Below are 25,354 nucleotides of genomic sequence, written 5' to 3'. Positions count from 1 at the left end.
AAGTACTCATTTAATACCTCGCCCATTTCCTTTGGCTCCATGCATAGATTCCCTCCCTTGTCCTTGAGTGGGCCAACCCTCTCCCTGGCTACCCTCTTGCTCTTTATATATGTATAAAAAGCCTTGGGATTTTCCTTAATCCTGCTGGCCAATGTTTTTTTCATGACCCCATTAGCCCTCTTTACTCTTTGCTTAAGTTTCTTTCTACTTTCGTTGTATTCCACACTTGCTTCATGCATTCCCAGCCTTCTAGCTTTGACAAATGCTTCCTTTTCCTCTTTGACTAGGCTCACAATATCTCTCGCTATCCAAGGTTCCCAAAGCTTGCCATACTTATCTTTCATTCTCACAGGAACGTGCCCGTCCTGAATACCTATCAACTCACACTTGAAAGCCTTCCACAAGCCAGATGTTGGTGTGCCCTCAAACATCTGCCCCCAATTTACACTCTTGAGTTCCTGCAAATATTGTTGTAATTAGCCTTCCCCCAATTTAGGACCTTAACTTGAGGACTACACTTATCTTTATCCATCAGTCCCTTAAAGCTTACTTAATTGTGGTCACTGTTCCCAAACTGCTCCCCTTCTGAAACATCAACTCCCTGGTCAGGCTCATTCCCCAATACCAGGTCCAATACCATGGCCTCTTCCCTAGTTGGATTATCTTACATACTGTTTCAGGAAGCCCTCTTGAATGTTCCTTACAAACTCTGCCCCATCTATGCTCCTAGCACTAAATGAGTCCCAGCCAATTTGGAAAAAAATAAAATCTCCCACCACAACAACCCTGTTACTTTTACACTTTGCCAAAATCTGCCTATCTGTTCCTCAATCTCCAGCTGGCAACTGGCTGGCCTATAGTAAACCCCCAGCATTGTGACTACACCTTTCCTATTCCTGAGCTCTACCCATATTGCCTCGCTCTATGAGCCCTCTAAGGTGTCCTCCTGGAGTAGAGCTGTACATGACAAATCACGGAAATCCGGAAGCTGCCCCTCCAAAGCTTCCTGAAAAGGGTATCTTGTCAGCTGACTGATGCATCAGTCATGCATGCATCAAAGGCCATAAAATTATATTTACCTCAAAAGACTAAATTTAGCAAAAGAAAATTACTGCTTGTCCATTCCTGTCTAATTGCTTTTCAATGGTGTGTAAGCCTTAACTACTACCAAACAAAAAGGAAGCATTTATATCTGTGGAGTTCCATTCTTTCAGATTTTAATTATTCTTAGATATAAAATAATGTGTTCTTTTACTTTGTCTCTTATTTCCCTCTCAGTCCAAGCTCTCTTTTTGCATTGCTTTCTTTATCTGATACGACATTTAATACAATGCTGTATTCCAACTTACATTTCTTCGTTCAGACTTGGTTGTTCATTTTTCAATCTGACTATTAAGGAGATCCATTCAAGTGCCAGATGCCTTGTAAAGTTGTGCTTATTAAGATGAAAATTATTTTTTATGGGCACTCTGATTTTTGTTTAATGAAAAGTTCAGAGTACGCCATTTCAGTACATAATGTACGCCTAATTATGCAGCCTTATGTACATAAACATGTATTGTTAGGACTGATCAGAAACTAGAAATTAGAAATTAATAAGTATGATCTGATGGCCATTACAGAGACATGGCTACAGGATTACATAGATTGGGGCCTGAATATTGTAGGGTATGTGACATTTAGGAAGGTTAGGGAGGTGGAGGGGTCACTCTGTTAATTAATGGTGATATGAACAAAGAACAACACAGCATAGGAAACAGGCCCTTCTGCCCTACAAGCCCGCGCCGCCCATTTTAACATTCAGTGAGTGCCTCATTCCAATCCTTCTTCTAACTACGACTTTTGTCTATGCGTCTTGGACTCCACAATAAAGGGGTGCAACTTTAGAAAATTATATGTGCGCCAGATTAAGGGACAATTTGTTAACACCAATCAGCCTAAAAGCACGTTTTTGGGGTGTGGGAGGAAACCGGAGCACCCGGAGAAAACCCTAGCACATTAGCAAGGGATGACCTAAGTTCAGGAAATCAGGATCTAGAAGCAGTTTAGCTTGGGATGAGAAATGATAAAGGCAAGAAGTCACCTGTGGTAGTGGTGTACAAGCCATCTAATTGTAACTAATGGTAAGACAAGAGTATAAATAGATGTTGGGAGCTTGTCAGGAAGGCATGACAATAATCATGGGTGATTTTAATGAACATATAGATTGGAAAAACTCAGATGGGTAAAGGTAGCGTAGATAAATAATTCACAGAATGTTTTCTATATAGTTTCTGAGAACAGCATTTTCAGGAGCCAAGTGTTACGATCCCAATTGACATCATGATTGGATGTGAAGATTCAAAACTGGAACCCTGGCTTAAAACATCTACTTTTTTAAAATAAAATGTGGTGGAACAGAATCAAAGGACGCCGAATTAGTTTTAACAACAAGAAAAAAAACAATTTATTATACATGAAAAAATTGGATCACTATACAACACTCCTTTACTCTTCCCTTAGTTTAACAATTACATACAGATTTTCAGATTAACATGGATTACAAGGTACATTTTAAACTACAATGGTTTCAATAATGTAAAGTCCCTTTAAGCAAACAGATGGGTCGTGATCAAATACACACACTCCACTCTAAAACACATCTGTGGATTTCTCCTCAGAATCCCCCTGGACGATTGTCAGGTGAGAGTTTCCAATCATTAAAATCTAATGTCTTCCATTAGCTGTTTGCATTCCAAAATCCAGTCCAGGTTTTCCAAATGACTGTTTTAATCAAAGCTTCCACTCCACTTTTAACAGTGAACCTAGTATCCAGGTTACACACCACCCCTTCAGGATTTCTTTGTCTTGACTGATGTAATGCTCAATAAGAAGTCTCACAACACCAGATTACAGTCCAACCAGATTATTTGACAGTCATCTCACAAGTTTTCGGAAACGGTGTTCCTTCGTCAGGCGTGTGGAAGGTTCTGATCAGAGAAGGGCATATAAAGTCACACACAGATTACAGGATACTGATTAGAATGCAAGTTTTTACAGCTAACCTGCTATTCTAGTCTTAAAGATGCAGACAATGAGAGTGGAGATAGCATTATCATAGGTTAAAGAGATGTGTATTGTCTCCAGACAGGACAGTTCAATTAGGACACCTAATTGTCTCCAGGCAAGTGTTCCCATCCTGTTGGCAAACACTTCAGCAGTCATGGACATTCGGTCTCTGATCTTTGGGTAAGCGTTCTCCAAGGCGGCCTTCATGACACATGACAGCACAGAGTCGCTGAGCAGAGACTGATAGCCAAGTTCTGCACAATGAGCACGGCCTCAACTGGGATCTTGGGTTATGTTGCACTATCTGTAACCCCCATGACTTGCCTGGGCTTGTAAAATCTCACTTACTGTCCTGTCTGGAGACAATACACATCTCTTTAACCTCTGCTAATGCTATCTCCAGTCACATTGCCTGCATCTTTAAGACTTGAATAGCAGGTTAACTGTAAAGACTTGCATTCTAATCAGTATTCTGTAAACTGTGTGTGACTTTATACACCCTTCTCTGATCAGAACTTTCCACACACCTGACGATTTCCTAAAGCTTGAGAGGTTACTATCAAATAAACTGGTTGGACTCTAACCTGGTGTTGTGCGACCTCTTACTGTGTTTACCCCTGTCCAACGCCAGCATCTCTACATCGTAATGTTTGATTCCCAGACTTTACATTAAAATGACATCCAACGTTTGATTTACCTCTTAAGTCTGCTTTCCCACTTAAAATCTGGTTACTGCAATTGTCTCTTTAACTCAGAACGTTTTGCTTATGTTTTCTTCAATTCTTCTGAACAATATCTTGGTTTCTGTTCTCATGACTTCATTCTTTCTGTCCCAAGTCTTTGGCTACCAGGACAGTAATGGTTCTTCAGGAAATCCGCCTCTTGCAGCACCTATTCTGTCCAGTCTTCTGGCAGAGTTGAGAGATGTTCACTCCCTAGTGCTCTGTCTTCAACTGCCAACAAGCTCAGCTAAGCTAAGAACAAAAAACCTTTCTACCTTAAAAATGTTTTCAGTTGCTAAGCAACATCCATATACTTATGCCTTTGATTGATTCTTCATGCCGTAACAATAGAATTGCAGCTGGAATTGAAAACAACCCCCACACATGCTGGATAAGTCTAACTATAAGGTTTCGCTCTTTCTTCCATAGAAACTTAAATTGAAAACAATTAAAACAATATCTAATTTTTAATGTTTGCTGATATAAATATAAATCCCTTAAAATTATTTGTTTTCTTAAGCAGGAGGCAAACAATAATAGACCTGATATTGTGCAATGTGAAAGGATTAAATTGATAACGTCATAGTTAAGGTAATCCTAGGTAGCAGCAATCACAATATTATTGAATTTTACATTCAATTTTAGGGAGAGAAGAGTGGGTCCAAAATTAGTTTTTTTAAAACTTAAATAAGAGCAATTCTGGGGACACGAAAGAGGAGCTAGTTAAAGTGAACTGGCAAATTTTCAAGGAATAGATCAATACAGGTTAAGTAGCAGATAAATGGATATTTAAGAATACACAAAGAGAAAAACTCCAAGGGGAGGGCCCATCGTCAGTGGTTAAATAAAAAAATTAAAGACAGTTTTACACTTAAGGAAAAGGAATATGTTTGCACAAAGGTGGAAGGTTATAAGACTGGAAAGAATATACAGAACATAAAAGAACGCCAAAAAGATTGAGGAGGAGGAAAAATTAAAGAGAAAAGGCTAGCTAATAATATAAAGACAAACAGTAAGAATTTCTATGGATATTTAAATTGGAGAAGAGTTTAAAAAAAGTGGGCATTGGTCCTATAGAAAGTGCATCTGGAGAACTGATAATGGAAAGTAAGGAGATGGTGGATGAATTAAGCAAGTATTTTGCATCTTTTTTCACTATAGAGGTATGTCCCAAAATAGCTATAAATTAGAAAATGGAAGGGAGGAACTCAGGAAGATTGTGATCACCAGGGAAATGATGTTGAGAGCAAACTGTTGGGTCTGCAGGCTGACAAATCCCCGAGTTTGGAGGGACTTCATTGTGAGGTCCTGAAAGAAGTGGCTAGTGAAATACATTGGTTTTCATTTTTCAGAATTCCTTAGATTTGGTAAAGGTTCCTTGAGATTGGAAGATAGCAGATGTAACTCTTTAGTCAGAAAGGAGAGACAGAAATCAGGAATTACAGGTTGGTTAACTAACATCTACCATAATTAAAAATGTTAAAGCACAGCAGTTGGAAAAAAAAATCAAAGCAATCAGGTGGAATCAACATGGATTTGTGCAAGGGAAATCATGTTTAACCGTGGAGGAATACTGGAGGAATCACGTGTTGTGTATCAGGGTAACATGGTGGCACAATGGTTAGCAATGCTGCCTCACAGTGCCAGTGACCTGGGTTTGATTCCAGCCTTGGGAGACCGTCAGTGGGGAGTTTTCACATTCTCCACATGTCTGCATGGCTTTCTTCCAGGTGCTCTAGTTTCCTCTCACAGACCAAAGATATGCAGGTTAGGTGCATTGGCTATGCTGACTAGTGGAGTGCCCCAGGGGTCAGTGCTGGGGCCTCAGCTTTTTACCATTTATATAGATGATCTGGAGGAGGGAACCGAGTGTAGGGTGTCGAAATTTGCGGATGACACCAAGATTGGGGGAACGGCAAATTGTGCGGAGGGTGTGGAGAGTCTGCAGAAGGATCTAGATAGGCTGGGTGAATGGGCCAGGAAATGGCAAATGGAATTTAATGTTGGCAAGTGTGAGGTGGTCCACTTTGGTAGGCAGAATGGTAGGAAGGACTATTACTTACGGGGCGAAAAACTGCAGCAGGCGACGGTGCAGAGGGACCTCGGGGTCCTTGTGCACGAGTCGCAAAAACCCAGCTTGCAGGTGCAGCAGGTGGTCAGGAAGGCGAATGGGATGCTGGCCTTCATAGCGAGGGGGATTGAATATAAAAGTAGGGAGGTCTTGCTGCAGCTGTATAGGGCATTGGTGAGGCCGCAGCTGGAGTACTGTGTGCAGTTTTGGGCGCCGCACCTGCGCAAAGATATTTTGGCCTTGGAGGGAGTGCAGAGGAGGTTTACTAGGCTGATACCGGAGTTGAGGGGGTTGAACTATGAGGAGAGGCTGAATAAACTAGGCTTGTACTCGTTGGAGTTTAGAAGAATGAGGGGAGATCTCATTGAGACGTATAAGATGATGAATGGGATGGATAGGATAGAGGTGGAGAGACTCTTCCCACTGAAAAAAGACAGTAGGACTAGGGGGCACAGCCTCAAGATAAAGGGGGGGGCGTTTTAGAACGGAGTTGAGGAGGAACTTCTTCACTCAAAGGGTGGTGAATCTCTGGAATTCTCTACCCATTGAAGTGGTGGAGGCTGCCTCGCTAAATATTTTCAAGAAGCGGGTTGATGGGTTTTTGATAAGAGAGGGGATTTAGGGTTATGGGGAGAGGGCCGGAAAGTGGAACTGAGCCACGACAGATCAGCCATGATCTTATTGAATGGCGGGGCAGGCTCGAAGGGCCAGATGGCCTACTCCTGCTCCTATTTCTTATGTTCTTATGTTCTTAAAGTGTCTCTTAGTGTCTCAAGATGTTAGATTAGGGGGATTAACAGGGTAAATGCATGGGGTTATGGGAAAAATGCAGTGGCTGGGCCTGGATAAAACGTCCTGCTGGAGAATCACTGTAGACTCGATGGGCTGAATGGTCTCCTTCTGTACTGTAGGGATTCAATGAACTGATGCATGGACTGTACTTAAATATACAGAAGGCATTTGATAATTTGATAATATGCCATGTCATAGGTTATTGCGGAAAATAAAAGTTCATGGTTTAGGGGATAACATACTGCCATGGATTGAAGACTGGCTAACCAACAGAAAACAAAGAATTGGCATAAATGGGCTTTTTTCTGGTTGGCAGAACACAATGAGTGGTGAGCCACAGGGATCAGTGCTGGGACCTCAACTTTTTATAGTTTAGAGAAAATGACTTAGATTAAGGGTGTGAAGGTATGGTTGCTAAATTTGCTGACGATACAAAGATTGGTAGGAAAATAAATTGTGGAGAGCATGCAAGGAGGCCAGAAAGGGACATAGACAGGTTAAGTAAATTGGGCATAAATCTGGATGTAATGTAAACATGAAATTATCCATTTTGGCAGGAAGAATAAAAAGCAAGCTTACTATCTAATTGGTGAGATTGTAGAGCTTGAAGGTATGGAGGGATCTGTGTGTCCTAGTGTACAAAACACAAAAGATTAGTATACAGGTACAGCAAGTAATTAGGAAAACTAATGGAATGCTATTGTATTATTTTGAGGGGAATGGAATTTATTACAAAAGTAGGGAGCTTAGGCCTCAGTTGAATAGGGCATTTGTGAGACCACATATGGAGTACTGTATAAAGTATTGGTCTCCTTATTTAGGGAAAGATGTAAATACACGAGAAGCCATTCAGAGAAGAGCTACTAGACTTATACCAATAATGGACAGGTTGTCTTATGAGAAGACTTTGAACAGGTTAGGTTTCCATCCACTAGAATTTAGAAGAATAAGAGGCCACTTGATTGAAATCTTTAAGATCTTGAGGGGCATTGACAGGGTGGATGTGGAGAGAATGTTTCCTTTTGACACTGAACATAGAATTAGTGGCCATTCTCTAAAAATAAGGGGCCACTCGTCTCAAACAGAGATGAGGAGAATCTTTTTCTCTCAGTGAGTTAAGAGTTTCTGGAACTGTTCTTCAAAAACAGTGAAAGCAGAATCTTTAAATATTTGTATGACATGGCTAGATAGATTCTTGATTAATAAGGGGGTGAAAAGTTATTGGCGGTAGGCAGGAATGTGGGGTTGAGGTAACAAACAGACCAGCCACGAACATATTGAATGTTAGAGCAAGCTCGAGGGGCTGAGTGACCTACTCCTCTAATTTGTATGTTCATATGCATGTACATATACTAAAAGATCAATATAATGTCGGTACTACTTCCAATCTCTGCAACACAGGAATTGAGTGGAGAGAAATTATCCAGGATTCCTATACTTGACAAATGCACTGTGGACACCAGAGTCGATTGTGATACTCTCCCCTCCACAACTGAATAATCTGACTGTCTACGGTCAGATGTACAAATTGGGCACTAGGATGAGATAATGGAGGGTGCCAACACTCATAGAACTGTATTTGGCATGGTCTCCAGAGAAATGAAAATAATCGAAGCATGATAAAACACATCTGTATCCATTGCTCATCTCCGGTGATAGCTTCTTCCTTGTAGTGAAAAGTTGCCTTTTTGGGACACAAATAATTAATCACATAAAATAAGACTGTAGGTAGGGGCAGCAGATTCCCTTCTCTCAGAAACAACAGTGAACCAGTTGGCTTTTTATGACAATCTGGCAGCTTTCCTGGTGATTCTTTCTCATGCCAGATCACAAAATTGCTAAATTTATTGAATCTGAACCCATGACCTCTGGCGCTGCCAACCCGGTGTTATAACTACTTCCTTTCCATTGCAACAATTAATTTATACTGCAGTAGCATTGCCCCATGTGACTTGTGCTGCAGTGCCAATGGCCCATGTGGTGCTGCATTTTAATTTTACCAAATGTACAGAAAGTGTGTGTGTTCTGCAAGTTCTCAGTACGCAGATTACAAATGTACATATTTATGAAGGATGAAAAATAATTTCAGCACCAGAAGGGTTAAATAATACGGTAAAAGCATGTGTCATGCAAAATGAAATACTGACTTTATCATTGCAGGCTGCATATAAAAACGGAAAATGCAAGCCTGGTTATATTAGAAATCTGGATGCAGAAAATGCTCATGTAATGTGCGTGTAACACTCAGGAGGTTAAACAGCTAAATTTATGGTGCTCCGGGACCCCCATTTGTCAAGTGACAGAACTTTGGCCTTGCACAGGGAAAAGGGAAAATGAATGCTCATTTTTTGCAAAACTTCATCAACTTGCATTATTCCAGTCGTTCAGCTCCCTGTGCTGATTCTCTGTCCCTTGCTGTCGAGGTCCGTCCTGATGGGAGTGAGGCAGCACAAAGCGGCAGATGGTGTCTCTGAAGCAAAGGGCTCCGAGGACACAGAACCCGCCTCATATTCCTGATGTGGCCCCCACCCCCACCTTCCTCCGAGAACAGTTGTGATTTCCTCAGGGACTGCTTGTGGGCAATAAACTAATCCCAGGAGGGCTCTTGTCTACACAACAGGATGCTGCTGGTTTGAACACACACACACACGGTGTTTGCTGGTTCAGAGTCATCATTGCTGCGACAAAAGTCTAACACACAGATTAGAGAATTGGTCCATTAATAAAATTTAGCACAAAATTACTTTGGTGATTTAGTAGATAATGTAAAGGTGCTTATTCATTAATTTGTTTAATTTATAGTGTGAGGTCTGAAGATTGCTATGAAAATGTAGAGATTGGATTTATTTGAGCTGTAGTTCAAAAAAAAAACACTGCAATACCGAAGTATAAACTTTATTGCTAAAGCGTACTGAAACCCATTTGTTAGTGCACAATACTTGGTACTGTATCAGAGATAATTTTCCTTGAATCCACAAATGTTTCAGGCACTCTTGACAGGAGGCTGCTGTGTTCTGAAATTCACCTAAAAACACCATATTGCGTTCATTTATAAACACATTTGCGAAATAAAACTGCTAGAATGTCAGCAATACACATTATGCAATAATGCAAATGACATCTCTTACCTAAGTAAAAGCAAAGAGAATATCAACTGATACAAGATCAGTTGAACAGAAGCCTAAATCACTGAATATTGACTGTGGCTATGTAAAAAAAAACATGTACACCTGGAATTGGGGAAATGTTAAATTATGGCAACTGGTTGCATCGACTGGACTGGTATTCCCATGGATAGAGAATACAAAGGGGTGATCCAATTGAGGTGTTTAAAATGATCACACAAATTGATTGGATGAATATTGAGAAACTATTTGTTCTATTGGGAGAATCCTGAACAAGGGGACATATTATTAAAATCAGAGCTAGGTCATTCAAAGCTGATGCTAAAAACTAATTCTTCACACCAGGTTAGGGAAAGTTTGGATCTCCCTCCCCACAAAATGTTACTGAGCCTGGTGCTCACTGAAGATTTCAAAACCGAGGTTGATGGATTTTTGTTAGGTGACGGTATTGAGGGATACCAAGTCAGGGCAGCCATGGTGTAACTGAATGGCAGAATAAACCCAAGTGGCCAAATGGCCTATACTGCTTCCTATTTTTCCAGCGCAATGAAACTGCATAATTTTCTGTTAGTAATCCAGTGTCACAAATGTCAAACACTTCATGAAAATATAAACAAAAATGATGAAAATATTTGTACAGAAAATTCACTGCCATCTATGATAGCCTGTTGTGTTGGAAGTGTCATGATGCATAGTTGAATCTTTAGATAATAAGCTTAAATTAATATTTCAAGTTGCTGGCCTAATGCATCCTGGGAAGCACAAACCAGGAAGGTGAAGCCATTGATTACATCTTGCCATACAAATAATTGAACACAATACACGTGGCTATGGTCATAAACTGGCTAAACAAGAACAAAATATTCAGAATATTAGGTATTACTGCCAATTTTTTTAACTAAGCAGTTCACGTGCTCTAGTGGTCAATGTATTTAAAGGTAAATATTGACATTCTGCTTCTTAAACAAGAGTGGCATAAAATTTAATTTATTTATTAATGTCACAAGTGGGCTTACATTAGCAATGCAATGAAGTTACTGTGAAAATCACCTAGTTGCCACACTGAGGGATAATTTAGCATGGTCAATGCATCTAAGCAGCGCGTCTTTCGCACTGTGGAAGGAAATCGGAGCACCTGGAGGAGAACATGCAGACTCCTCACAAAGAGTGACACAAGCCAGGAATTGAACCTGGGTCCCTGGTGCTGTAAGGCAACAGTGCTAACCACAGGACCATATTGTAGTGTTACAACTTCAATCAGCAATCTATCTCTCTAGATGTCAAGTTACACATTTACAGTTTGGGATCTTAGTTCAGATTAGACTGTAAAATAGGAAATATTCTTCATCCTGAAGTCAGAGGTTTGTTGGAGATCTGTTATCATAGCTATCCTTGGAAAAATAACTGCAATCCTTGACACATTTCTCTTAATGCCATCCAAGATTGCAGGCTCACTCAGGGCAGCCTTCAGTACAAACTCTGGGGAAAATTGCATTCTGCTCAGACCACTCTGACCCAAACTCAATGTGATTATTCCTGGCTGACAGCATAGCAGGGTCAAAGACTGGGGAGCCTGCAAGACTAGGGGACTGAAATTGACATCAACACATTATTCCCTTATTCTCTCACTGAAGGTCACAGATTGGTTTGCAGTCCTGATGGTTAACAAGGGCATGACAGGACAGTCTCCATTATCAGTCCAGCTCTATAAGTTCAAAAAAAAAGTGGCTAATTCATACAACAACCCAAGTTTCTAGACTACTGAATCTGCCAATGTTTTATTTATTCCATTACTGCAAATGCTTCCGTTAAATATTACTGTATACTTAGACATATTCTCTCCAGAAACAACCAAGTTTGGAAAGACAAAATCTATCACTGTTGTTGGCTGACTTTTGCAGTTCAAACAGACACAGTACAAAAATTTCACATACCCATCATGGCATCTTATTAGAATGCTAGCAACAACATTAGGCTTTCAAATAAAAATCTTCAACTGGATATAAACTGTAATGCACAAATCTGTTGTGTGAGATGTAGAATTGATCAAATATGTGGTTAACAAATGGTGCTACGGACAACCACAGGAATTAATTCCAAGTCCTGAGTTGAAGGACAGGTCTGTATTTTTCCTAGAACATTATTACTGCTGAAGACACAATGCAGATTGTTCACAGGAATTTCAATTTAGAAAGAAGGCAGGAACATGATTAAAGCTGTTATTCACCTTTACCCCATTCCAACTTGGAGTCAGCAGCCAGCCAGCCACCCACCCACCGATATCTCATACCTCTCCAACACACATGACAGCAAAAGGCTGCATCTGCTGCTAGGCTCTCCCGCTAATGTCGCATTTAATAAATCTACAAGCTTGACTGAAATAGCCATAATAAGCAAAATCTTTAAGTGAGTTCATAAAATCACAGAGTGGATACAGCATGAGGTTGACATTTAGCCCATCATGTTTGCAGTGGTTAGAGCAATTCACCTAGTCCCACTCCCTTGCCTTTTCCCCATAACGTTGTAAATATTTTCTCCTTGAATAATGATGCAATTGTCTTTTGAAAACAGCAACTGAGTTTATCTCCACTGTCCTCAGGCACTGCATTCAAGATCTTAACAACTATCTGTGCAAAACTGTTCTCCTCATGTCACTGTTGCTTCTTTTGCCAATCGCCTTAAATCAGTGTCCTCTGATTCTTATCTTTTCACCAATGGGAACTGTTTCTCTCTATGCCTTTTTAAAAATGTATTCTTTCTTGGACGTGGGCAAGGCCAGCATTTGTTCCCCATCCCTAATTGCCTTTGAACTGAGTGGCTGACCAATTCATTTCAAAGGGCAGTTAAGAACCACATTGCTGAGAGTCTGGAGTCATGTGTAGAATCATAGAATCTCTATAGTGCAGAGGGAGGCCATTTGGCCCATCAAGCCTGCACCAACAACAATCCCATACAGGCCCTATCTCCACAATCCCATTCCCCTACTAATCCCCCCGACACCAAGGGGCAATTTAGCATGGCCAACCAATCTAACCGACATATCTCTAGATGTGGTAGGAAATCAGAGCACCCGGAGGAAGCCCAGGCAGACACGAGGAGAATGTGCAAACTCCACACAGACAGTGGCCCGAGGCTGGAATTGAACCTGGTTCCCTGGTGCTGTGAGGCAACAGTGCTAACCACAATGCCATCATGCAGGCCAGACTAGGTAAAGATGGCAGAATTCCTTCCTTAATGACCACTACTGATGGCTAGCTTTATATTCCAGGTTAGGATTTGAACCCAGTGCTCCAAGAGAATTAATCTTTGCCTCTGTATTACGTAGTCTAGCGACATCACCACTACTGCACCACCTTTCCCTAAATCTCCTAATCATATCTGTTGTGAGTTTTAAAACCTCTACCAAATCTCCTCTCAGCCTTCTTGTTTCCCAAGAAGAACAGTCCAATCTGTCCATCAAATTGAAGTCCTTTATCCCTGGAACCATTCTCATTAATCTTTTCTGCATTGTGTCTAATGTCTTCACATTTCTCCTAAAGTGGATACAATACTCCAACTGAGGATCAAACTGTTTTATACAGGTTTATCTCACCTTATTACCTTTGTACTCTATGCAGGGAATTTCCTTGGTAGGGAGGGCCACCGTGTAAAGGTCCATTGATCTGGGGTGGAACTTTAGGTTTTGGGCAAGCGTAGCAAGAAAATCCTGCTCTATTTCTCCACTTATAAAGCCTAGGATTCCAAATACTTTATTGACCACTCTCTCAACCTACTCTGTCACCTTCAATTATTTGTGCACTCCTAGGTTACACTGTCCCTTTGGAATTGCACCCTTTATTTCATATTGCCTTGTCCCGGCCCCTCAGTCTTCCTCACAAAATTACCCACTTCGCAGTTCAGTGTATTAAACTGTCAGCTGTCCAGCCACGTCACCAGCCTACGTCCTTTTGATATTTAAGGCTATCCTCATCACTGTTCACAATACTTTAAATTTTGTGTTATCTGCAAGTTTTGAAATTGTTTCTGATATACCAAAATCTAAGTCACTAATATATATCAAGAGAAGCAGATATCCTTAACTGACCCCTGAGATGCCCCATTATAAACCTCCCCAAATCTGAAAAACAAAACAAACAGTTCTCACTACTCCATGTCCTCAAGTCTATCACTAGCCTTCTCATAGTTTGCTGCAGCAATTCTTAAAAGTTATAAAGTACTGACAAGAATCTTGCAGAGAATTGGAAAGATTGAGCAAAGCAGGCACACATTAATCCAACAGTTGGCCCTCCCACTGCCCCCTACCTCATTGCAATATACCCACAGCATGGGCAAAACAGGGAGAGGTACCTGTCCGCAGGCTAACTGAGGCCCTTATGTGATCAAATGATGACACCTGCCACCACTGGCATTTAACAGACAGCAAGAAGTCCAGTCTGACAGGTTTCCCTGCACAACTTGGTGGTGGGCAATGGGGAGGCCCCTCCTTAATTGGCCCCAAGGCCAAGGGGCCAGTTAAGGAGGGGCCCCCCCATTGCCCAAGGTGTAATCCCACCAAAACACTGCCTGACAACACCCTTCCTACATGGTCTCTCAAACCCAATCCCAAATACTTAAAGGTCCAATCCATCGCAGCATGTCACATCACTCACATGCTAAATCAACAGTGGCCACTGCTCCCACTGGCACTACTGGTGCATTAAGATTTGCCCACATCTGATTGGTTGGAAGCTTTCTGAGGTAGGACTTCCTTTTCTATGAGGGGTGGAAATACTGCCTTAAAACTTCTAATGGGGCAGTAATTCCTCCCCTGGCTGGGTTACCCACCATCCCAACATTTTAGCAGGCCTCCTGTATCATTCAGCCCCATAAATCTAATCCCAGAAATTCAAATATTAAAAAATGACATGGATTTTTTAAAAAAAAAGAAAATAAATATCTTCTTCAGTTAATGACTTTATCCCAAGGAAATTAAGGAAAATTCTCAATTAATTCAGAGAATGGAAGGGAGAAAACTGAGGAAGCAAGAAGAAGTATTTGCTGGAAAGAGAAATAAGAGGAGAAAAAAAAAGAGGGAAACATTTCAATTTGTGACATTCAGCTTTGTCTGAAATCTGGGATATAAAGTGGCAGCAGAAAAGTCTGTCAATTCCTTTAATTTGCTCAAGGTGAAAACTGAATGTACTTGGAAATTGGTGGAATTTGAAAATTCCCAGAACTTTCAACAGTAAAAATGTTAATAGGTAAAATATCAAAACAAAAGTTCTGGTAATTCTAAAATAAGACCATAAGACATAGGAGCAGAATTAGGCCATGGCCCATCGGGTCTGCCCACCATTCAATCATGGCTGATATCTTCCTCATCCCTATTCTCCTGCCTTTTTCCCATAACATCTGATTCCCTCATTAATCAAGAGCCTATCTATCTCTGTCTTAAAGACACTCAATGCCCTGGCTTCGCAGCCTTCTGCAGCAAAGAGTTCCACAGATTCATCACGCAGGCTGAAGAAATTCCTCCTCATCTCTGTTTTAAAGGATCGTCTGTTCAGCCTGAGGTTGTGCCCCCTAGTTCTAGTTTTTCCAACTGGTGGAAACATCCTCTCCACCTTCATTCTATCCAGGCCTCGCCATATCCTGTAAGGTTCAATAAGATCCTCCCTCATCCTTCTAAACTCCGACAAGAACAGATCCAGAGTCCTCAACCGTTCCTCTTATGACAAGCTCTTCATTCCAGGAATCATTCTTGTGAACCTCCTCCAAGGCCAGTACATCCTTCCTTAGATACTGTGAAAGGCTGTGGTCCCAGCACCGGCCGCTGAGGCACACCACTAGTCACCGGCTGCCATCCTGAAAAAGACCCCTTTATCCCCTCTTTCTGCCAATCCTCTATCCATGCCAGGATCTTACCATTAACACCATGGGCTCTTAACTTATTTAACAGTCTCCAATGCAGCACCTTGTCAAAGGCCTTTTGGAAATCTAAATAAATCACGTCCACTGGTTCTCCTTTATCTAATTTACTTGTTGCCGCCTCAAAGAACTCTAACAGACTTTTGTCAGAAATAACCTCCCCTTGATGAAGCTATGCTGACTCAGTCCTATTTTATCATGTACTCTGTGATCTCATCTTTAATAATTGACTCTACAATGACTGAAGCCAGGCGAGCCTGACCTTTAATTTCCTGTCTGCTGCCTCCCTCCATTGACACTGAATTTATTACAAAACATATATCACGTAAAAGTAAATTACTGCTGGAATCTGAGACAAAAAGAGGAGATGCTGGAGAACCTCAGCAGGTCTGGCAGCATCTGCGGAGAGAGAACCCAATGTTTCGAGTCTGAATGACTCTTCATCAGAGCTGCAGAGAACTGGAAATAGGATGAGATTTATAATGTTGTGGGGGTGTGTTGGGGTGGAACAGTTGGGGCTGGATATGGTCCAGTGACAGGCGGAGGCTAGGGAAAGATTGACGAAGATATCATGGGCAAAAAGACAAAAGGAACGTAAACGGTGGGGACAGTGGTGCTTATAGTGGCACATTAAGACATTAGAATGTGTTAATGGCTGGATAGAGGGCCAGTGATATGTGGGGGTTAGGGAGAGATTGACAACGACGGTATGGAAAAAAACAGAATTTATTACATTGAGGATTTGAGAAGAAAACCGTTTTAAGTTTTACTTTTTTTTAAACTTTGGTGTCAGTGCAACAGAAAATTAAAACAGTCTCTTGAAGTTTTGGTATCTCCCACTAATCCTGGAAATATTTGTTTTAAAAACACTCCACTGTCACCTTTGATATTTTGTTTTCTAAATTTTCAGGCTTGCATATATAATTAAATCACTGGGAGTCAGGTATGTGTTCTCACAGTTAACTTTTAATTCTCAAGATCCCAACTGCATGGATTTGAAATTGTTCTTCTCCTCTCAGAGCAACACTCAAGCACTACTGAACTGGGGCTTTACTGTTTTTAATTCAATTGAAATCCATCCTGTGTGGTATTGGTGATTCCCTCCTTTACTCCCATCAAACTGTTAATTCTTTATACATTTAAATAGGATATAACCTGCCTAACTGCAGAGATGATTTCAATGAGTTTCACAATGGCTATCAACTTCAGGAAGCCACTGTGCCTTTAAACTATTGACGTGCAATCTTGCTCTTTGGATTTTACGCAATTAAAAGACCAGAATTCAGGAATAAGGGGTAGAGGTTGATAGGATGAGTACACAAGAAAAGCTAAACCTAGTGGATTACTAACTGGCTCTAATCATTTCAGCACTGGTCTGTACCAAACTGACTTGCACATGAGCACTTCTTTTAAATGCAAGCATAATTAAATAAGAGGGTGCGGTTAATGATTATACACCCATCCCACATTCCTCCCAAATTAAAATTAATACCAGGAAATGTAGAGATAGTTCATACATATGCATCGACCTCGGAGATGTGACCAGACAACATACAGCCTTAAGCTATCAATGTATGTGGGCTCACGGTCTCTGTGGACATCCCTCAGTCTCAAAGAATAATTATGTTTCAGCATGATTTGTCAATGAGGTGTAATAGCACACTACGATAAAAGTAAAATACTGTGGATGCTGGAATCTGAAACAAAAACAGAAAATGCTGGAAAATCTCAGTAAGTCTGACAGCACCTGTGGAGAGAAAACAGAGCCAACGTTTCAAGTCTGGATGACCCTTTGTCAGAGCAACTGTCCAGACTCGAAACATTGGCTCTATTCTCTCTCTGCAGATGCTGTCAGGCCTGCCAAGGTTTTCCAGCATTTTCTGTTTTTGATTGGTGTATTTACACTCTTGTGCAGGCACATGGGACAAATTACAGATTCATGGGCAAAACACAGAAGGGACAGAAATCTGCTTGCTATTTGGGAGCAATGCCATTGGCAGGTTGGTTAACTTACGAAGACTGCAACAGGTAACAGAAAGTGGAGGTACCTGGAAATATTAATGTCACGCTTACTTCATAGTTTCATTGTGACTATATGTGTCCCAAAACTGATGACATAGAGACAATTAAAAGTTGAAGCTGCAGTGGATGTGGTCTATTCTCTATTTCAAAATCTGGTGAAAAGATCTTTTACAATGCAAGATAAATTTAAGTGTCAAGTAATAGGCTTACCGTAATGTAAAGCTGTTTGTCCTTCACTATCCTGTAAGTAGAAGAGAGAAGTATCACTATGCATCATTCACATCATCAGAAAAATGACTAAACAATGGATCATGTAATGAACATTTATACAGCGATAATAACTGAGTCATGGCATGAGCTTATGATGACAACTGGATGTAAAGGTAATGTTAGAAAGGACTGGCAAGTGGCCAGTGTTAAGCTATTGGCCTTTTACTTCTGGAATCTGGTTTCAAATTAAGAATGAAAATCTCCCCTGCTGACTAGGGAACACATGAAATCTGCAAGCAGTGTGAATCCAGTTTGGGATGGCACAGACCCACAATGCTAAGGAACCAAAAATGGATCAGTAAGCAATTCAATACAATCTTCACAATTATCTGCATTTTTTTAAACCTGAATTCTGCAATTTTGTATGAGAAACCTGGAAATAGTGAAAAAATTACTTTGAGTGATAAATTTTCCTACTAATAGGAAACCTCACTTAGACGAAATCAGGATGCATGATATGAAAAATATAACAATTAAGAATGTTCTTCTTCATGCTGAACATGAACATAGTTTTGGGAGAGTACTAAGGGAAGCTCACTATCGAGTTTGTGTTTGAACCTGGCTTCAGAATATTTGGTGCTGACTCTGAGTCCTGAATACAATAAAATTTTCACTGCCAACTTTAACATTTCTCACCTTAATGGTCAATAAAAATAATTAAAATTAGCTCATTAGCCTAAAGTATTTAGCTGTTCCATGCTTTTCTTTCGCCTACCTTTGCACTCGCATTAAGTGTATGAGCTACGCAACCAACCAGACCAACAGGGTGACATAATAAAAAAAACTGTTGCAGCAATGGTAGGTGATAGTGTTCTCTTGAATGTGTATTGCCCTTGGGACCCCCAAAAACATCTGCATGCTATTGTTTTTCTTTAATTGAAATGCTCTGTCCTGCATGGTGAACGGTTACTTTCTTTTAGTCCTGTCTATTGGATTAGTCTGAGGTCACTGGATTGGGCTACTTGCAGGGAATGTTAAAAAAAACAAAGCTGAAGTTTGCTGAGCAAAGTTGCAGAGTGTGTAATTCTTTTATGATGACGCTTCAAGTACCTTACCGCAGCAGTTCCCTGAAGATGCTCTATGGTTAAGTGTCATAATGAAGGTGAATTGAAATGTAATGTAATGTGTTTCTGTTCTCTCATCCAAGGCTTTCTAGCTGTAACATTGATTAAAGGCAACGCTGCCAAAACAAAACCGCAACATCACAGAAACACACAGTGAGTCACACTGCATCTGACACCACTGCAATTTCCAGAATGCTCCTTAGCCAACGCAAGAGAGCATGTTTTTTCGTTTTTTTCTTCTCTTGGTTGCCCTTGCCATCCAACTGCTACTCCTAAAGGTTTAGGCTTTTTTTGTGGTGACTAGTGGGGTGCCCCAGGGGTCGGTGCTGGGGCCTCAGCTATTTACCATTTATATAGATGATCTGGAGGAGGGAACCGAGTGCAGGGTGTCGAAATTTGCTGATGACACCAAGATTGGGGGAAAGGCAAATTGTGCGGAGGGTGTGGAGAGTCTGCAGAAGGATCTAGATAGGCTGGGCGAATGGGCCAGGAAATGGCAAATGGAATTTAATGTTGGCAAGTGTGAGGTGGTCCACTTTGGTAGGAAGAATGGTAGGAAGGACTATTACTTACGTGGCGAAAAACTGCAGCAGGCGACGGTGCAGAGGGACCTCGGGGTTCTTGTGCATGAGTCGCAAAAACCCAGCTTGCAGGTGCAGCAGGTGGTCAGGAAGGCGAATGGGATGCTGGCCTTCATAGCGAGGGGGATTGAATATAAAGGTAGGGAGGTCTTGCTGCAGCTGTATAGGGCATTAGTGAGGCCGCAGCTGGAGTACTGTGTGCAGTTTTGGGCGCCGCACCTGCGCAAGGATATTTTGGCCCTGGAGGGAGTGCAGAGGAGGTTTACTAGGCTGATACTGGAGTTGAGGGGGTTGAGCTATGAGGAGAGGCTGAATAAACTAGGCTTGTACTCGCTAGAGTTTAGAAGAATGAGGGGAGATCTCATTGAGACGTATAAGATGATGAATGGGATGGATAGGATAGAGGTGGAGAGACTCTTCCCGCTCAAAAAAGACAGTAGGACTAGGGGGCACAGCCTCAAGATAAAGGGGAGGCGGTTTAGAACGGAGTTGAGGAGGAACTTCTTCACTCAAAGGGCGGTGAATCTCTGGAATTCTCTGCCCGTTGAAGTGGTGGAGGCTGCCTCGCTAAATATTTTTAAGAAGCGGGTTGATGGGTTTTTGATAAGAGAGGGGATTAAGGGTTATGGGGAGAGGGCGGGAAAGTGGAACTGAGCCACGACAGATCAGCCATGATCTTATTGAATGGCGGGGCAGGCTCGAAGGGCTAGATGGCCTACTCCTGCTCCTATTTCTTATGTTCTTATGTTCTTATGGAAGGAGTCTGGTATAAAGAGTTTCAAAATGGCTTGGATACCTTCCAGGAGACCATTTTTCAAGCCTAAGCCTAAACAATGAGAATCACAAGCTTACTCTACTACGTGAATAGATGACATGAGGTGGGTTACTGTCTAACAGTAAGAATTATGGAGATGCTGGCATTGGATTGGGGTAAGCACAGCCAGAAGTCTCACAACACCAGGTTAAAGTCCAACAAATTTATTTGGCAGCGCTAGCTTTCGGAGTCTCAAGCTCCTTCATCAGGTTAGCGAGGACTTGTGTTCACAAACAGGGCATATAAAGACAAAAACTCAATTTATAAGATAAGGTTGGAATGCAAGTCTTTACAGGTAATCAAGTCATAAAGATACTGACAATGTGAGTGGAGAGAGAGAGAGCCAAGCACAGGTTAAAGAGGTGTGTATTGTCTCTGGACAGGATAGTTAGTGAGATTTTGCAAGCCCAGGCAAGTCGTGGGGTTTACAGATAGTGTGACATGAACCCAAGGTCCCGGTTGAGGCCGTCCTCATGTGTGTGGAACTTGGCTATCAATTTCTGCTCAGCGATTCTGCGTTGTCGTGTGTTGTGAAGGCTGCCTTGGAAAACGCTTATGTGGTTTCACAGTAAAAAACCAAAGCATTGGAAAATTATTTCCCCCTGTCTATTCCAAGATGCTATGTTCATTGTAATATCCCACCTGCTGTTCAATGAAATCAATTAGTTGAATTCAGATTAGAGATTGTCTCTAAGATCATTTGATCAGTATGGCTTTGTATCACAGCAATTAGTATGTGAACCATGGTTCAAATCGTTTGCAGCATAAGAGCAGGAGTAGGCCATTCAGCCCATCTAACCTGCTCTGTTGTTCAGTGCGATCATAGCTGATCAGCCAATTTGATAGCTTTTCCCCACACTATCGCCAAATCCCTGCCATTGATAGTTAGAATCTGTCAATCTATGCTTTCAACGTATTCAAAAACTGAGCTTTCATAGTCCTCTGGGGTAAAGAATTCCAAAGATTCACAATGTTCTGAGTAAAACGATTTCACATCATCTCAGTCCTAATTGGCTCCCCGCTTATTGTGAAATAGTTTCCCCTGGTTCCAGAAGATTCCTCAATCAGTGGAAACATCTGGTTGTATTTTCACCTGAGTCAGAAGGTTGTGGATCCCATCCAGGACAGCAGCACAAAAAAATTACAGCTGGCAATCTGCTGCTAAACTAACGGAACGCTGCACTGTTGGAGGCCCCATCTACCCTTTGACGTAGGTGTTGAAGATCCCATGGTACTATTTCAAAGAGTTGAGGAATGTGGGAGGAAACTGGAGCAGCCAGAGGAAACCCATGCAGACACAGGGAGAACATGCAAACTCCACACAGACAGTGACCCAAGCCAGGAATCAAACAGGGTTCCTGGTGCTGTGAGGCACGAGCAGCAGTGTTAACCACTGCACCACTGTGCTGCCTCTTATAAATAGATCAGTTCATTTCAGAAAATAATAATTTAATGCGAGTGACATTAGCAAAGGCAGCATTTATTGCCTATCGCTAATTGCCCTTAAGATGGTGATGAGCTGCCTTCTTGAACTGTTGCAGTTTATATGGAGTAACTACACTTACAATGCTGTTAAGAAGGAGTTCCAAATCCAGTGATCCAGCAACAGTGAGGGAACAAGCAATATATTTCCAAGTCAAGGTGGTGAACAACATGGAGGGAAACTTGCAGGTGGTGATGTCCTCATTCATTTGATGCCCTTGTCTTTCTAGTTGGGGTTTGGAAGATGCCGCTGAAGGAGGTTTGGAGAGTTGCTGTATTATATCAGATAGTACGGACTGCTGCCACTATGCACCATTGTGGAGGGGATGAATATTTAAGTTGCTGTGTGGGATGATGATCTTCCAAATGCAAAATCTTTTTCTTGGTTGATGTCAAGCTTCTTGAGTGTTGCTGGATTTGAATTAATCCAAGCAACTGGAGAGTACTCCATCAAACCTAATGTGTGTTTTGTAGAGTCAGGAAATGAGTTACTCCCCTCAGAACTTCCAGCCTCTGTAGTCACAGTATCTATAGGGCTGATCCAATTAAGTTCCTAGTAAATGGTAACCCCAAGATGGTAATAATAGGTGATTCAGCGAAGGTAAAGCTGTTGAATGCCACAGGAGATGGTCAGATTTTTTCTCATTGCAAATGGCATTATCAGTCCAAGTTAGAATGTTGTCCAGGCCTTGCTGCATGTGGGCACAGGCTGCAGCAATATCTGAGGAAATGCGATAGGTACTGAATACTGTGCAATCATCAGTGAACAGTCACTTCTGATCTTATGATGGACAGAAAGTTATCAATGCAACACTGAAGATAGTTGAGCCAAGGATACTACCCTGAGGACCTCCTGCAGTGACATCCTGAGGCTGATATGATTGACCCCCAACAACCAAACTATTATCCTTTATGTTAGGCATGAATCCATCCAGTGAAGAGCTTTCACCGACTTCCATTGAGTTCACTTTTGCTAAAACTTTTTGGTATCACAATCAGTCATATGCTATCTTGATATCAAAGGCAGTCACTCTGACCCACCTCTGTAATTCAGCTTTTTTGATCATGTTTGGCTGTAATAAGGTCTGAAGCCAAATCCTGGTGGAATCTACATTGACCACTGGCGACAGGTTATTGCGGAATATATGCCACTTGATAGCAATTCAATGACTTTGCAGATGACTGAGTAGACTGATGGCAGTAATTGGTCAGATTGGATTTGACCTGCTGCGTACGGACAGGACATACCCGAGTAATTTTCCATATTGTTGGGTGAATGCCAGTGTTGTAGTGGAACTGTGTGACTAGGGAACAGTTACTTGTGGACAACAGGTCTTCAGCACTACAACAGGATGGGTTCAATGCCCATAGCCTTTGCAGCGTGCCCTCAGTCATTTTTTGATATCATATGGAGTGAACTGAATTGGCTGATGACTGGAATCTGTGATGTTGGTGATCTCAGGAAGAGATGAACCATCCATTTGGTGGTTCTTGAACTGTTCCAGTCTATATGGAGTAACTACACCCACAATGCTGTTAGGAAGGGAGTTCCGGATCCAATGATCCAACAACAGTGAAGGAACAAGCAATATATTTCCAAGTCAAAATGGTGCACAACATGGAGGGGAACCTGCAGATGGTGGTGTCCTCATTCATCTGATGTCCTTGTCCTTCTAGGTGGGGTTTGGAAGGTGCTGCTTTATGGAAGGTGTTTCAGCTTTATCTTTTACACTGATGCACTGGACTCCCCCAGCATTGAAGATGGTGATATGATTGGCGCCCCCTTCTCTGATTATTTGCTTAACTGTGCCACAATTCATGACTGTATGCGGTAGGACTGCAGAGCTTTGATCAGATCAGTCAATTGTGGGATTGTTTTATTCTAAATTATCGTGTGCTGCCACTTCCACTGTTTGGCATGCATGCAGTCCTGTGCTGTCGTTTCATTATGATGGCACCTACTTTAGGTGTGCCTGGTGCTGCTCCCGACGCCCCTCATATTGTGGGAGATTGTTGTGAGCAAACTGCTTGCCATGTTTGCCACACTGCAATAGCGACTACTCTTTAGAAGTACTTCATTTGCTATGAAGTGCTTTGAGATTTCCAGTGGTTATGAATCGTGCTATATAAATGCAAGTCTTTTTATTTCTACACTCATAACCATCATATGCAAGGTGCTCAGATTTTTAACCAATAATTCTTTACAGTAATAACCTCTGTGAGTATTGGTGATCCAGATAAAAAAGCAGTTGTGGCCAGCACGGATTTCCTATTTGCTTTGAGTACAAGGAGCAAGTTAAAATACTTCATGAACCCTGATCCTAGAACTATCTGGAATAGCTTTGTAGCTCACGAAGTGAGGGACAATCATGCTGCAAAATGCAACACTGTTTCTTGCACTGATAAGCTCTAAAGTGCAAATCAAAGGTTAGAGAGTAGAAACGGCTTAAAACTAAATATTATGTAAATACATCGTTGCATAGAGACCTCCAATTTGCTTCATTAATCGGACTTAGCTTCAATTTTCCTTTGTGGTACATTTCTCACATGAGTCAATCTGTCGTAGTGAGGAAGATTACCTGTTTTGCCAAATGGAATGTTTTGCACTGTTTCAAAAGCTCCCTCTGAGCTTGAGTGGATGGGCAATCTTGATCCATCCTAACCAAACTCAAATTTAAATGCTTAGCCCATTAAATATAATCCACACACTGTCAAATTTCTGCTGGATTTAGAGGGACCCTTTAGAAGTCTAATCACTTTTGTGTAACCAGGACTGAATAAAACAGATAAATGAGAAATGGATAGAAAAGTGGGATAGAAAGCTATCTATCCTTTGGGATCCACCTGAAGCTTAATGAGTGACCACCTGGTGCAGTTCACATATGGACAAGGCAAGCCTTAGGCTGGTGTTGAATTTGTTGATTAAAGTCCAATCATATTATTTTGTCCTGCTAGCCTAGAAGCACCAGACCAATTGTATTTTCACCCTTCTGCAAACCACTGACAAAAACTACCTCAGCGCAGAGTAGGAATTGAGTATGAGCATTTTGAACAGTTATGCACCATGCCAGGAAGTGCCAGCTATTTATTTCTCACGATACAGCGGCACAGAAGTTATTTGGGTAACACTGAAGCGGCAACAATATTGGTTAGAATAACCAGCAAGATGTAGGAAATCTTACAGATTGAAGAGAAGTGCACTGGCCTTCAGTCTTTAATGATACCAAATCTTGCAAAAATTTTGCCAAGCTTTTCAAAGGTTTGTAGTCGATCAGAACTTCACTTCAGGCCATTTTGAATGCACATCACTAAGAAAGTGCAATAATCAAACTGACCAGCAAAATCTCCATGCAATTGTTGCCATGGTGTTTTAGGAGACAATGGTGGTGTATTTCACATTCATGCACAGAATTGACATTGTTCCACTTTTTCTTCAATCTGAGCATCCAGGCCCCA

General features: G+C 41.4%; 1 protein-coding gene across 1 annotated transcript in view; it reads right to left on the bottom strand.

Moving 5' to 3' along the window:
* The window catches only part of acbd6 (acyl-CoA binding domain containing 6), a 143,805-nt gene that overhangs the window by 17,887 nt on the left and 100,564 nt on the right, over positions 1-25,354 (bottom strand). The window contains exon 6 of the mRNA XM_080196776.1: positions 17,898-17,928. Within this exon, the coding sequence (XP_080052902.1) occupies positions 17,898-17,928 (31 nt within the window). The remainder of the gene's footprint in view (positions 1-17,897; positions 17,929-25,354) is intronic.

The sequence above is a fragment of the Carcharhinus amblyrhynchos genome, chromosome 9 (assembly GCF_965287045.1).
Source record: "Carcharhinus amblyrhynchos chromosome 9, sCarAmb.v2.hapA, whole genome shotgun sequence".
Classification (NCBI taxonomy): domain Eukaryota; kingdom Metazoa; phylum Chordata; class Chondrichthyes; order Carcharhiniformes; family Carcharhinidae; genus Carcharhinus; species Carcharhinus amblyrhynchos.
The sequence above is the reverse complement of the archived record's forward strand: the minus strand, read 5'-3'. Positions and strand labels throughout refer to the sequence as shown.